Below are 15,838 nucleotides of genomic sequence, written 5' to 3' on the forward strand. Positions count from 1 at the left end.
AAGCTTAAAAAGTTTCAAACAAGTATTTAGCTTTATTTGCCTAAAACTGTAGTCACGTTTGGTTGATATAACTTTAGAAATAGGCAGATATTAATTAATTAAAGAGTTTATCGTATCGCCGAGCTGGGCTCAATTAATAGGCCTATAATAAAACCACGTATCCACTTCAAAAATGACGACTCAGAGCGAATATTCGGCATTTAAGGATATGGATTGCAGCTTGGTGAATGTCTGTGTTCCAGTTTATTCTGCTGGTCTGTTAACAACCTTTATATGTACACACTTTCAATCTGTAGCTATTGTTTGTTCGAATCCGCCTGAAATAGAGAATTCAGTTTTGTCACACGGAGGAACAACACTCAATTCGAAGCGAACATATACATGTGAAGAAGGCTACAGTACCGGAAACGAAACTGTCACCATGGTAACCAGTTGTAACGACCAAGGTCAATGGACGTCAACAAACTTTACCTGTTACAAAGGTACGCAATTTAATTCGTTCATAAACGTTCTGAACAACTTTCAGAATTCAAAATTTAATCTGAGTCTTTGGGTGTGGATGAAAATACCTCGTACACTTTCAGAAATTATCTTTGGCACGAGCGGGCTCCAGTTTCCATTGTGTCGTCTTCATTACCGTTATCAATAACCAATCCCCGATATCCGTCATCAGTTTTCCTTATTCAGCTATTTAATTTATACTAGAATTTCTAAGGAGTGTCGCAGATAGAAACTTTGGACCATAGCTCGTTTAAGAATGTTATAAGTTTATTTAAAAGGTAATCGCTTTGTAGGGACACTAGAACTGGTGTCATTATTATGAGAAGGTGCAGTCGTGTCGCAAGTGGGGCCAAGCCCACGACCTTCTGATTGAACGGCCGACACTTTAAACGCTGGAACACCGCTCCTGCTTTAATTTGTTGCTGTTTAAAGCTCCTAGAAACTCATTAAAGCAAGTATGGACAGCTTAGTAGTAGCAAAGAAATTCAGCACGCTGGCCGAATGACTCTAACTCGTCCTCTAGTAAAACTCGGACTTACAGAGAAAAGGGAAAGGATTTTCAACAATTAACGAGCATTAAAACTTGGCCAGGTAATCCCATGACTACGGCCGTCATGTTTTCCTTCAATATACATACACATTTGCCAGCTTAAAAGTAAAAGCCCGAGGGTATTAAACAATTCTAATATATTATTCATAAATGAGAACAATATATATTTTATTCGCTTCTTGAAACGAAATCAGTTATTAATTGATATATGAAATAATTCAACAATAATCGAATAGATAAAATACGGAGAGATCCTAAATATTACATGTTTGATTACTTCTGCTTAAACATAGCCCCAGAGACGAGGTCAATTCAACTAAGTTTAACATCTTCTATATTCGCGGCGACTCCAAACCTCAAAATGTTATTAAACCAACGAAGTGCGAAAAATATGATATAGCTTTATTTCACTCCCACGACGTTTGTCCAATATTAGTCGTGTAAATTTTGTTTTCAACACTCTATTATCTATTTACCCTTGTAAATTTTAACACATAGAAAGTTTCTTTCTACACGCTTAAATAAAAAGAACATAATCACTTTACCCATGCCATGAATTAAAATAAATCCAGTTTTTTTGTTTCTAAAATGTCACAAAATTTCTTTCCTCCCGCCGCCACATGTGAGAATACTACTGCTTATTCCGTGCATGTGTAAACACAATTAATAGACATGTGTGACGGAGGTCGGAGGACGGAAAGCGGACATCGGAGTACGGAGTAAATATAGGGGTTGTCTCAAAGTAATGTTGACATACCACTGTAAAGTATAAAAAAGGATTTGCTCTCTTAGTTAACTTCATTTATACAATTAAGTGATATATAGTATGATTTTTCCTCATGAGTTTATAGAGTGACTTCTTAATTCTATCTACGCTTCTGCTCGTTGTTAGTCTGCTCTGGTTGTGCAAGTTCATTATCATTTTGGTTGAAAATCATTGCAGTTTGCACCCGCAAATGGCAAATTTGAATTTGTGGCTGCAGCGTGGGCGGTATATCCGTCACGAGACCGTTCTGCAAAACAACATCCCTCACAAGGCCGATATGCAGAACGGCTATATAAGTTACAAGACTGATCTGCAGAACGGCTACATCCCTCACAAGGCCGATCTGCAGAACGGCTACATCTCTCATAAGGCCGATCTGCAGAACGGCTACATCCCTCACAAGGCCGATCTGCAGAACGGCTACATCTCTCACAAGGCCGAGCTGCAGAACGGCTACATCTCTCACAAGGCCGATCTGCAGAACGGCTACATCCCTCACAAGGCCGATCTGCAGGCCGATCTGCAGAACGGCTACATCCCTCACAAGGCCGATCTGCAGAACGGCTACATCTCTCATAAGGCCGATCTGCAGAACGGCTACATCCCTCACAAGGCCGATCTGCAGAACGGCTACATCCCTCACAAGGCCGATCTGCAGAACGGCTACATCTCTCATAAGGCCGATCTGCAGAACGGCTACATCCCTCACAAGACCGATCTACAGAAAGGCTATCGATTGGAAGATGCTAAGCGTGACTGTACATGCATAAAAAAAATTCTGATCATACGGACACAGTCGTTAGGCTGAATAAAAGACACTTTTGATAACAGCTTTTCTGAATGAATAATCTTAATTTGTCTATTATCTGTTCGAACATTTGACATCGGAAGTTTAGAGTGGGGATATCACCAATTCATTCTAAAATCTTGATACTCTACATTCATACTAAATATGTCATATCACGGTTATCTAGACTATTCGAAAAATATGTATAGAGCTGTTGCACTTGCTGTCATGCGTCGGCGTCCGCGTACGTGTCCGATGAAAGTTTTATAAATTCTACTGCTTTTTCGTCTAATATTGGAGAATAAAACACATCTGCTCGGAATCTAAAAGCCAAAACATGTTTGGTGGTGTATGTTTTTAAGTTATTATTGTTTTAAGTTAAAAAGGAGTAAGTTGTGAATCTCGAAAAAACTATGTTGAAATAGTGAATATTCTGCATGATGCAGAAAGCAAAACCTGTGTGAAAAGGAATATAAAATGGTCTTTGCTTTATGTGTAAACAAATAAACTTCAATAAATTAATGTTGTCGTAAACAAATGACATGCCTTAATTATGTTCAATGAAAATAAGCAGTTTGAAAGCTTTAAAATGTGAAAAATGTAATAGTTTTGATTTTGTAGGCTTAAATACACAGAGCCTCGAGTGCGAAAAGTTTGCGTCTCCTTTTTTCATTTCATTAGGAGGTTATTACCGTTTTGCAATCGACCCCCGATATATTTTTCAATAGAATTATAAACACATTATTTACAACTATCGTGTACTGATTATGAGAACCCTGAAGAGCACTAACAGTTGCCCACAGGGATCCTTACCCGAATATAATTCACCTGTGTTCGAACAATCCCCAAACACACAGACACGCCACAATCATCATCACTACCCCCAGCAGTAGCACCAGACAGGCTGAAGGGGCCGTTATGTCGAATATATAAACTTACAAATAGCTGTTGTAATGTTATTACAACAGTTGTATTGAAAATGTTAATATCCTTGAGAAAACCTCTTTATTTACTCCGCTTTCCGATGTCCGCTCTCTGATCTCCGACCTCCGTCGCACATGTCTATTAGCATCACGAGAATCTCGGGCTAACATAAGTCCAACATTACGAAGGCGAGAAACCCGAGAAAATGCAGACGTTCATTATGAGTAAAACGTGCGTAAAATAGTCATGAGGATCTACAGAGTATTTTATAATCATATAGCAACTGTTATTAAATGCGGTAAAGTGAATAAATGCAGAATTAATTTAAGAATATTTTACGTAAACGGTTTATACGTAATTTTTTTTATTGGTTATGTCATAAATACAATGTTTTAAGTAAGCTAACGCGCTTCGGACAGTCCGGTATTTTACATATTGGATCGTTTAAGGCTTATATCCTATACATATAACCAAAAAACGGTACATTTTATAGTACTTGCTAGTAGGACTATCACGACATTCCTTTTCAGTGTGATATTGTTCTCTCAACTGTTTCGATTTAACCGCCCGTTTATTGCAGACAAAGATTCTGCGTAAGACTGAAGTGTGCACAGGTCAGGTGTAGCCTAAAGTTTACCTCTAATGAATTTTGCAATTAAAATATACCGAAAGCAATTAAAAGACAACAACAAATAAACATGTTAACTATTTTACTGGTTTATCTTCAGACTGCGGGGAACCTGAGAAGAAAGACAACGCTCACGTGTTGCCAGTGTCTACACACGAAGGCTCGGTGAGAAAATATGAATGTGATACAGGCTTTGACGTTAAAAACGAATCTGACGAATCCTACATGTCTACTCAATGTTATTCACACGGATGGTCCTGGTCACATTTTGAATGTGTAGTTGGTAAGTCACGCGTTTTACATATATATGTATATATAATTAAAAACTAGGTTATGTGTTATAATCTCTGACAACCCTGTTCTGTTTCATTCTTAAGACTCTAGCTAAAGTTTCAAGGCTCTTGCTAAAGTAAAAAATAGCTTATTTCTTCGATAATGTTAAAGCATTATTAATGTAAGAATACAAACAAAATTATAGCTTTCCTTGTTCTTACAACTACCTTAATTGTAACATTTATAATAAGGTTGTTACGGTTCGAATATGACAAAGCGAAAAGTACAGAAAGCGATAATCAAACTACAGGCAGACATTTTCTCCCCTGGAGCTACATAATCAATGCTGTCACAAATACCACGTGACTACGAGAATATCGTGACCATTGTATTACAGTTGCTTACGCATAGCTCATAAGTTTAAAACCAATCTCTGACAATTGCATAATGTAGTCGACTACTTGGCTCAGTGGTTAAAGCTATTGGACATCCGTCCATGCGACCCGGGTTCGAATCCCACCTTAGGTATTTGGGATTTGTCATCATAAAATTTTATCTTTTTTAATTCTGTTACGGTCTAATGTCGATAGATGGAGCTAGTTCGCGGAATTGACTTCATCTCGTGCTGAAAATGGCATTTACTCTGCCTAAATGGCTTACAAGTAATCATAAATGATGACACCTTAAATTGTGAAGAGGGGAAATGTTACAGTCGCTTACGCATAGCTTATTTGTTTAAAACTGTTTCAAGGGGTGGACTCTTGCTCAGTGGTTAGAGCACTGGATTTTCATCCGTGCGACCCGGGTTCGAATCCAACCAGGAACTATGATTTTTCATCATACAATTCCATCCTCATTTCTTTAATTTCAGTTACGCTTTTAAGTCGTAAGATGGGAGCTCGTACATGATTTGATTTTTTTTAAATTTAATCATACACATAAGCTTTAAATCTCTTTAAATACTCAAAACAAGTCTCATCAAGTTACGAAATAAACGATTTATCCAAATCTTCATTAAAATGTAGGTGATGGCAAATGTCTCTTCGCTGGAAGGGGAGATCACTGCGTAGGATTCCAGATTTTATTCAAGAACTAGGCCCATATGGGCATCAGCCTTGTAAAGGCAACATTTAAATGCAAAATTCATGTACATAGAAAAAATAAAAATAAAATAAAAACGTGTACATTATGTAAGAAATACATAGCAGATACTATAAGATCTTACTGCAGTTATTTAGTTATTTAACGGAAGATACATGCATATTTGACATAAATCAATGATTTTTGACTATGAATAGATTAACAGAATATATTTTACCGAGTAACAATCATATCTTTTTGTGTAAATAATGCCAATTTTAGGAGAAATTAAAAATTAAAATTATCAAAAATATCAAGTACTTTACCATTAAAATAAACGACTGGCTTTATTACGACTTTACCTCGAGAAAAAAACACTTTAATTTTACTAGAGTTAATAGACAGTTTCCACATATCACAGTATTCTGACATTGCATTTAAAGATGTTTGTAATTCATCTAGTTTCTCGGCAAAAAGTCAATGTCATCTGCATAGAGTAGTAAAAATAATTTGAAAAACATTTCAGTAGTATCATCACTTAGGAACTCTTTAACATCATTTGATAGAGTTGTTAGCCCTTTGTAAAAATGTGTCATAAAAGACACTTAATCATTCAGAAAAAAACAACAAAAATAAACAGTATTGGTGATAAATTTTCACCCTGTCGAACACCAGATGCACTAATGAACCTTCACTGCTTTTAACACAACATTTTGCTATCATAAATTGAATAAATGACTTTAAAATTTTTTCCGTCAAATTATGTTGTAGTAACTTCTTCCATAAACAAATTCGAGTAACAAAATCGAAAGGTTTTTAATGCGCCCGAAGGTAGGCATATTAAAATCGCACTGTCCGTCCATCCGTGCATTCGTGCGTCCATGTGTTCGTCCGGTTAATTCTTGTCCGGGCTGTAACTCTTCCGTCCATGATTTTGAAATCACTTGGCATAAATATTTACCATAATGAGACGACGTGTCATGTGCAAGACTCAAATCCCTAGCTCAAAGATCAAGGTCACGCTTGGAGGTCAAAAGTTATTATTGTCTGTTTCGTGTCCGTTACATAACTCTGCCATCCATGAAGGGATTTTCAAATAACTAGGCACAAATGTTAACCATAATGAGACGATGTGTCATACGCAAGATTCAGACCCCTAGCTCTAAGGTCAAAGTCACACTTAGAAGTCAAAGGTTAACAGGGTCTGTTTAATGTCCGGTCCGTAACTCGGCCATTCATTAAGGGATTTTGAAATTACCTCGCGTGAATGTTCTTCATAATGAGACGACGTGTCGTTTGCAAGATCCATACCTCTAGCTCTAAGGTCATTGTCACACCTAGAGGTTAAAGATTAACATGGTATGTTTCTTGTCTGGTCCATAACTCATCCATTGATGAAGGGATTTTAAAATTACTTAGCATAAAATTTCCCTATAATGAGATGAGGTGTAATGCACAAGACTCAGACCCCTAGCTCCAAGGTCAAGGTCATACTGAGAAGTCAACGGTTTTTCTTGTTTGGTCCCTCACTCTGCCATTTATCACGAGATTTGAAAATAATTTGAAACAAATGTTAACCATATGTGTGTCTTGCTCATGACCTGGGCCTCTTGGGTCAAGGTCAAGGTCACGAAATGATGTGTGATTCATTTATGCATACATCTTTAGCATTGTTGGCACGCTTCTGGGGCATTTGTCACCAAAACTGACAGCTCTTGTTATAATCTATAAAAGCACAATTAAGGCGGGAAATTTTTTACTTACTAGATAGAAATCAATTAATAATTTCAGGGAAAAATATGATCAATAGTGCCATAATATTTTCCGAAACCTGCGACATGCGCTTACTATCATTGCGTATTCTTTTAGACTGCGGAAAGATTCCAAATATTACAAATACAGTTGTACACTATACAACGCGGACGGTTCTAGGTTCGAGTGTCTACTACTATTGCAGGGAAGGTTATGAGCTTGTTGGAGCTTTCCATAAAGAATATGTTCGAATAGAATGCTTGGAAAACGGAACCTGGTCCTATACAAACAACTGGTCATGCGGTAAGTCACGTGATGTTTCGCTTGTTTTTGGGATCCATTTGTCCCTTTGTTATTCTTGGGAACAGTTTTGCTTCGGCTGTTTTTTTTTTTGTTTTTTTTTTTTTTGCATACCCAAAAAGAAATTGTAGTACTCTTTTATTTAGTTTAATATTATTCTATTAAAAGATGCATATAAAAGCTACATCAACATATAATAATATGGCTTGGACCACAAATTGTCTTCAACATCAGTAAACGGTGCACTCCAGATAACGACATATACAAAATGAGAAAAACTGTGTGTAGAGCATTTTATGTTCTAGTTATAAAGAGAAAAAGAAGAGAATAATAGAATTAAAATGATGTAGACTACAAAAAAAACAACAAATAAACAGCCCCATAGCTGACAAATTTTCCGTCATGTTTTATAGTCATTTTTTCATTGAGCATTTGTTAAATCCCGACACATACGTTTATTCCCCGGTTAGGTAAATTGTATTTATTGTTTGACTTTGCATAAATACATGGATTCGATAACTTACATTGATTTAAGTCTTGGGCCATAGGGTACGTTTATATATAATGTACTTGGTATGATGACCTGTATTGCAATCCAAAGAAAATTTGATGCACGACGACAAGAATAATTGACAAACGGGAAGGTGACAGAATGGATGCTTAAAACACATAATTTTGATTACAAAACTAGAAGGGGTGTTTAAAAGGTGAAGATCTTTTAAACAGTAGGTTTATCTTAAAATTCTGTTTTGGGCATTTTATTTTTCGAAGAGGTTCGTTAGAACTAACTTGAGTACAATATGTAGAGAGATTCTTCAAGAACCTTATGCTATCTGGTTTGCGATGGCATTGTTCAATTTTCTTGAATGTAGCATTAACTATGATTTGGACTTTCATATTTGTCATGAGATTTAAAAAAAATACATAGGAAACACCTACTAAGAAGTATATAAATTTATTTTCGCGATAAAAGAAGTTTTCATGTTTTATTGAAATCAATCCAGAGTACGCTTTGTAGAAAAAAAAACATCATATGACTGATATCATATTGAGGTGTTTCGTGCCTCAAGCAGTAAAATGTCAATGATTGTTGATGCAGAAAAGAGAATACAAGGTTACAAAGCAGGAATATCATCCATATGACCGAGGGGAACTCATTCTGTGGAGTTATTCTTTATTACTTATTATTCATGTTCCTTCCTGCATACTCGATATAGATTCGCTTTATTATTTACTATGTATAAAATGCTAAGAAATAAGTTAAGCTTGTAATTGTTTTAATACAAACCGCAGAAAAGAAACGGACAATTGGTGAGGAATGTGGGTCAACCGACTGTATGGAAACCGGTGCAGTGTGTGTGAAAGCTAGCCATGAATCTACATGTTTCTGCGATTCGCTCTCCAAGTACAACGAAACACGGAGGGACTGCGTTAAAGGTATTTGTACTAATATTTCTGCATTAATATATTATATCGTTGAAAACACCATGTGCCATATATGGATTACTACTCTTTATATTTCCCTCTTTCATAATTATTCAGTGACACGATACATATGTTTTCGTAAGACTTTTTAGTAATACATGCTTTATTAGAAAAAAAAACAAAAAAACATTTGATCGCCTTTTTAACAACTACAAAAAAATAGCGTACGCATCGTTGGGGTCGAACATAAAACACGTTAAGTTTTTTTTTTTTTGGTCAATAAATGGTCAAGTAGGACGCAAGTGGTCTAGTTTATATCAATAAAGAGAATGTTGTTGACATTATCAATAATTTATTTTTGTTATTTGTTGATGGATTCGATATGGGATGCCGTTTAACTTTTTGATATTCATTATTTTGTTAGTTCCTTAATTCTATTTATCAGAATGAATAATCACAAATTCATAAAAGATTTCATTTATCTGACAATGAAAATATTCACTAAGCATTATTCATAATCGTGGATGACTTCTGCCATTTCTCCAAGAGCGCCAACACACAAACACGTCATAACGACAAGCAGCGCGCCGATACGTCAAGCGGGTATTTTTCGCAATGTATGTCGTACTTTTTCTGGGTGTTGACATGTTGGCACTCTTGAAACACATCATCACGCCAGCACGAAATGGCAGAAATAAGCCAGCATAGTTTATACCCTTGTTCAAAATCACATGCGATGCACGCTAATTTTCTTTTGAAAATGTGTTCCAGTATGCGACAGCCTTACAGAGGATTTCATCGAAGTGCCTTCAAGCAACCAGTATTGGCGCTTTATGGAGATAAAGCTCAGTGCTAGTGGCGAGCCAGAATGCAAGGACCTGTGTGGATTGGACGACATATGCGTGGCATACATGCTTTGGCATAATCATTATTGCTATCATTCACAGGTCACGTACGACATGATACAAGATGCGTTTCCTGAACAGGGCGTACTTGAAGACTCTATCACCTATTCACGAAGATGCATGTAGTATTTGTGTCTATGATTTCACTTGTTTCGTTTCTAGGACTTGTTACAATGATTTTTCTTCCCGTTTTTCAACCGTAGTCTGGTTGTTTGTAATTTTGTTTGCCATTTTCCACACAATGTAAATCAGTTACATGTATGTATAAACATACAGTAATTATGCACCAATACTTCCTGACAGTGTTATTATTGTTGCTCATTTTTTATTTCTCTACCACGGTAAACGTGACGTTATCTACGAGAGTAAAATAAGTGATGTTACTTATTAGAATGAAATACTCGTGTATTTTTCTAAGGAAGTGCGGGATGAAATTTGTACGAGGGGTGTTCAATAAATACCCGGAAAAGTGCTCTCATTTCTTTATTTCTAGTCTCATTTTGCTAAAATTTGAAAATATGACGGATATGAACATACTGAATTCAAATACCTAAATTACAGATTTCATAACATGCACAATATTTATTTGTCGTCTCCTAGGCAACGTCATCACCTCAAAAGCGGCCCAACGTCATTATGATGCTGTCATATCACACTCAATTAATCAATACTACTCATGATTACCATTGATTCAATGTTTATCACCATTAAATGCATTTTACACTTTCCTAAGAATAAATAAATACTGTAATGTTTTAGCGCATGTAAAATAGAAAAAGAGACAAAATTGGGCCGGATGACGTCACATGACGTTGCCATGGGGACTCGCATTTACTTATTATTTATCCAAAGACAATCTAATTTTGACATATCAACTCAGTATTCCCTAGTCTACATTTTGTAGCATATTCATTTATTTTTGATGATACATGAAGAATTGAGAGCACTTTTCCGGGTATTTATTGAACGCCCGTCGTATAAGTCTTTAAGATTCTTTATTCCATAATTATAAAGCTTAAAACAACACACATCGTTTTTAAACACATTTATAAATTATCACGCCATTGTATCCATGCATTTTCTCAAACCACTGTCTGACTACAAAAGAAAAATATAGAAAATAGTTGTCGAATAGTATGCAGTGAAATGCCGGCAGACTGAATATCCGCTGATCCTGTTTACATAATATTCTACCGCAAAATTCCAAGAAAACCTACTGTCACTTTTGCATTTCCTGTTTAGAAAAAAATCACAAATCTATACAAAACTAAGCAATTCCTGTGGGTAAGACTATGCCCAAAAAGAAGTTATTTTTATATTAGAACACCACGTAAGCTGTACTATCGACTAAATGCTATATTACATATATTATGAGGTATAATATCCTTCAGTTGAAACCTTCATACTTGCATATTGTTAGGACGGTTTGGCCAATAAGATATGGCAAACTTTTTGTATTGGTTTTATTTTTTAATAGTAACATTGTCTCATAAGACGTTTTAAAACCACATACAGCTTTAGATGGTCCACATATGGATGAATGTCACACTGCACGACTTCATTCTAGGCGCATTTGGAATGATTCGTTTCATTTCAGTTTTGCAAATGTTGGATGTTATCAAGCAGAATTTCGTTCTTGGCGAATGTCATAAATAAATGTAGTAGCGGTATGTTTCATCTTGCTGAACAAAAGAGCCACATATACAGTGCATGTGCTACATGTATACTAAAAGGTTTGTAAAAGGTTCGACTGTTTTAAATACAGTCACCATACATGTGTACATGTAATTGGCCGCGCTGCATAAGTAATTATACACAGTCTCAGCTATGTTAGGATCACGCTGAAATTTGCACACAAAGCACGATTTTGCTGTAAGGCAAATAGTAATTCATATTATAATTGCGAGTATGTTTCCTAAATTCCTGAGTTTAGAAGGTACTAAATGCCTCGCGCTTCTATGTAAAATTAACCATTCTAATATGCTTGCCTCTGTTAAAACACTCTTACGCTAGAATGACGTCACGTTTACGTGCTCTGACGTCAAAGTTTTTGTTGCGACCAAGAAAGAGCGCTTCTATATTCTACCTAATGTTTGAGATTAAGGGCATATTAGAATCGAAATGATTTATAGCACAAGCGATCTTTAACACTATTTATACACTCGTGAAATTATTACGCCCGACGTATAACCACCCATCGTGCATAAATAGTGTTAAAGAACTCTTTTGCTATAAATTATTTCTTAATTCAAATCATGTTTTTATCAGCGTTTCTTGTCTTTCACTTCTTACGAGACTATCCTTGTCTTGAAGGTCTGTTTTGAGGCAATCAAAAAATACCAAAAGTATGTTTTTGACCACAGTGTAATGAAACCATGGTCAAGTTTGAAAACGCTAATATTGCGTAAGTAGACAACAGGAAATATGTACTTTCTTCACAGTCAGTTTACCCAACAGCTTCGACACAAATTTTGAAGCATATAACATAGCTTAGCGTCATCCGTAGACATTCTTTTTACAATCAATCATCAAAAAGAAGTGAGTGAGTGAGTTAGATTTTACGGCGAACCGACACAAAAAGGCCATATATCGCCGAAAACAAGCACTTCGAAAACGTAAATTTTAAAGCATCTCTAAAAACAATTATGTAAAAATGTATAAACATATAAAATGTAAAGTAAATTGTAAAGCATGTCCAAAAACATTCATGCAAAAACGTATATAAAGGGTTAAAATATTAGTGACAAACAACAATACCGCAAAATGTGTAAAGAAAAATATATGATTTCAGATTTTGCGATAAATGCCTATCTGCTTTAAAAAGGACAAGACATTGCCGACTGAAACGTTCTCAAACACCTCTTTCAAAGACTGAACGTCATAGTATGTACTGCGCTGTGGAACGAAGTCCACACAGTCGACTAAAATAGTAAGCGGTGTCTGACATGGTACACATTCAGGTTGTTCTTCCTTGTTCAGAAGATAAGAATGAGTCAAACGGGAATGACCAATTCGACAACGAGAAAGAACAACTTCTTCCATGCGAACAGAGCTGTTTCACCTAAAGTAGGTTTAACATCATGAAGTTTATTGAACGAAGCATTGTTCCATGACGATTGCCATTTAGATAAAATATATTTCTTGACGTTTGGCCTAAAATCAGTATACGACAATTTCATATTAGATTGTGATAATAAAAGGGATTTCTTTGCTGCAGTATCAGCATCCTCGTTTCCATGCAATACCGACATGTATAGGAATCCAACAGAATATGACAGACTTTTTGAAAGATAGTGCATGAACCCTGAGAAGAATATTTTGAATGAAAGAATTTTCCATGTTTCAGTTGTGAATTGACTGTAAAACAGAAAGCGAGTCGGAAAAATAATAAACTTTTCTTCACTGTATTTTGATATAAAATTTAGGGCCAAATCAATAGCTTTTGCCTCGGCTGAAAATATTGTTGCGTTATTTGGTAAACGTAATTTTGACTGATGAAGATGGCTGATGGCCGCACAGCCAACCCCCGAATCATCTTTCGAACCATCAGTGTAAATTGGAAAATAATCCTTGTGAAGTGACTTGATCTCATTATATTTGGATTTAAATATTTCAGGATTTGTTTCTGACTTTTTAAAGGCGGTTTTCAAATATAAAAAACTGTAGGGGAAGCAAGGTTCCATGGTGGCGTATCCGGAATTGAATTTTCTTTGAAATCTTCGAATTCAAAGTCAGTTTCATTCATAGAAGATTTTATGCGAAATCCAAACGGTTTGATTTGTTTTGGTTTATTCTCATATGAATTAAAGCATCGAAACGAAAGCTATATCTAGCATGAAAATGGTCTTTATGCGAAAAATGGCACTATATATTGATATAATAGACTACATTTGAGTGGATCACAGAGTCATATCCGGCGAATTACGACGTTCTTACCTATGAGAAATGTCAGAGTTTTCAAATTCCTTCTGTCACAATCAATTATTGTACATTAAGTTAATTGTGAACAATTTGCCAATTTCCAGTTTGATAGACTGGCTATTGTCGGAGTTACGACCCTTTAAGATAGTCCATCTATACTTAAAAGAATGCGGTTCAAATGCAAAAGACAGTTAAAAGTATCTAAAACATCATGAATTTCTGCCATTCTTACCAAAAATGATGACCTTGATGCGAAACCAAGGTTTGGGGAATCATCTTAAATTCTGGAATTTGCCTTCTTTCTGAAAAAAATATCAATGTTGCCCAATTGCAAAATATGCAAGAGATATACAAAGTTTGTTTTAGAATGGTGTTATAATTACTCAATTCTGATCAGAATATACCAATTCCACATTGGTTTAAACAATTTTCCCGAAGTGCGAATTCCATAAAGAAATGTCAATTTTTTCTAAATCCTTCTTTCGCAATTATTTATTGTACCTAAATTAATCGTGAACAATTTTTCCAACTTTCAGTTTGATTTAATAGCTATTATCGGAATTATGTCTCTTTAAGTTAGACCAACGTGACAAATGCAGAAGTTGCCAAGTTTTCATTAAATTAAGTATCATACGGCCTTACTTTTCTTATTTCTATGATTCGTTTGCCAGAAACAGGTAAAAGTACCCGAAAATACATCACGTTTTGTCATTCTTACCTACAATGATGTCCCTGATGCGGAACCAAGATGTGGGAATTGCCTTAAAATCTGGTTTTTGTCTACTTCCCGAAAAAATCTCAACTTTGCCCAAAACATGGAAGAGACATACCAAGTTTGTCTGAGAATGGTATTTATTACTCAGTTCTGATCAGAAAATACCTACCAGTTTTGCAAAGGTTGAAGCAATTTTTAACAGCGTTTTAACAAGTCACCATTAAAATTTACTCATTACTTCTTACAAATTTTCATGACCATAGTTTTAATGCCCTATATTAAAAAGGCATGAAATAAGTATATTAAAACCCTGGTAAATATACCTTGTTAAAATGACTTTGATGGCCATGAGAAGCTGCTTATAATAAACCATTAAAACAATTTAATTGGTTCCTTAAAACACCATGAAAAATTTTAATTGGCATAAAATTAATGTGCCATTAAAAATGTACCCCTTAATTCCACATTAATTAGTAAATACTAATGGGGCCATTAACCTTTTTAATACTCTGTTAATGGCCGTTAATAATTAAAAATTGATCAATGGTCTCATTAAATATGTCAGATTCAATTTTAATGAGTTCGTTATATTTTAATGGTATATCAAATTAAGGGCCATGAACATTTGCCATCAGAATTAGACATCTTAAGATAATCATCTTCATATTGATATTTGCCTTATTGATTTAAACTACGTATTACTACACACGTAATAGTATCTATACATATGTACTGTTTTGTAAAATGCTAGAAGAATATTTGACTCTTCTTTTTTCTCTCAATATTTTGTAATGTTAACACATGTAACAGCCTCGTACAAAAGTTTGTCATATTGTATCCTCCTTCTGTTATATGTTCATATGAAATGAGAAAATAAATGGATATTGTATTGTATTGTGTTGTACTGAGAAGGATTTACAGGTACCGGTTTAATAGATCAAGTGACCATGTGGGTAATTTTATCTATTCAACATTTTTATATTGAAAAACATTCTGACTAAGTTTTTATTGGTACAGAAATTAGGTGTCAGGTGTATCACAATTTAGCTCTCTTTCAGTACTTTGTGCTCAGGTGCATGCACTTAAAAAGCTAAGAGCAAATGTTTGAGGGATTGCATCACAAGTAGCTGCATCACTAGTAGCTCCCCCAGTCTGGGGTACCACACTCTTTGATTCATTGAAACGAAGAAATCATTGATCTGCCTATGCCCCAAATGAATTTAAATCAGAGTGTAAATCTTCACAATCATGTGTACTGTTCAAATTTGAAAATCTAAATTGGTCTGAACACATTTTATAATGTAAATTCCT

General features: G+C 35.2%; 1 protein-coding gene across 2 annotated transcripts in view; it reads left to right on the top strand.

Moving 5' to 3' along the window:
* The window catches only part of LOC123559140 (uncharacterized), a 90,405-nt gene extending 74,984 nt beyond the window's left edge, over window positions 1-15,421 (top strand). For both annotated transcript variants that reach the window (XM_053544013.1, XM_053544014.1), the window contains exons 8-12: window positions 297-482; window positions 4,257-4,439; window positions 7,379-7,564; window positions 8,855-8,998; window positions 9,758-15,421. In XM_053544013.1, coding sequence (XP_053399988.1) covers window positions 297-482; window positions 4,257-4,439; window positions 7,379-7,564; window positions 8,855-8,998; window positions 9,758-10,017 — 959 coding nt within the window. In that variant the 3' untranslated portion in view covers window positions 10,018-15,421. The remainder of the gene's footprint in view (window positions 1-296; window positions 483-4,256; window positions 4,440-7,378; window positions 7,565-8,854; window positions 8,999-9,757) is intronic.
* The last annotated feature ends 417 nt before the right edge of the window (window positions 15,422-15,838 follow it).

This window comes from Mercenaria mercenaria, chromosome 5, assembly GCF_021730395.1.
Source record: "Mercenaria mercenaria strain notata chromosome 5, MADL_Memer_1, whole genome shotgun sequence".
Taxonomy (NCBI): Eukaryota; Metazoa; Mollusca; class Bivalvia; order Venerida; family Veneridae; genus Mercenaria; species Mercenaria mercenaria.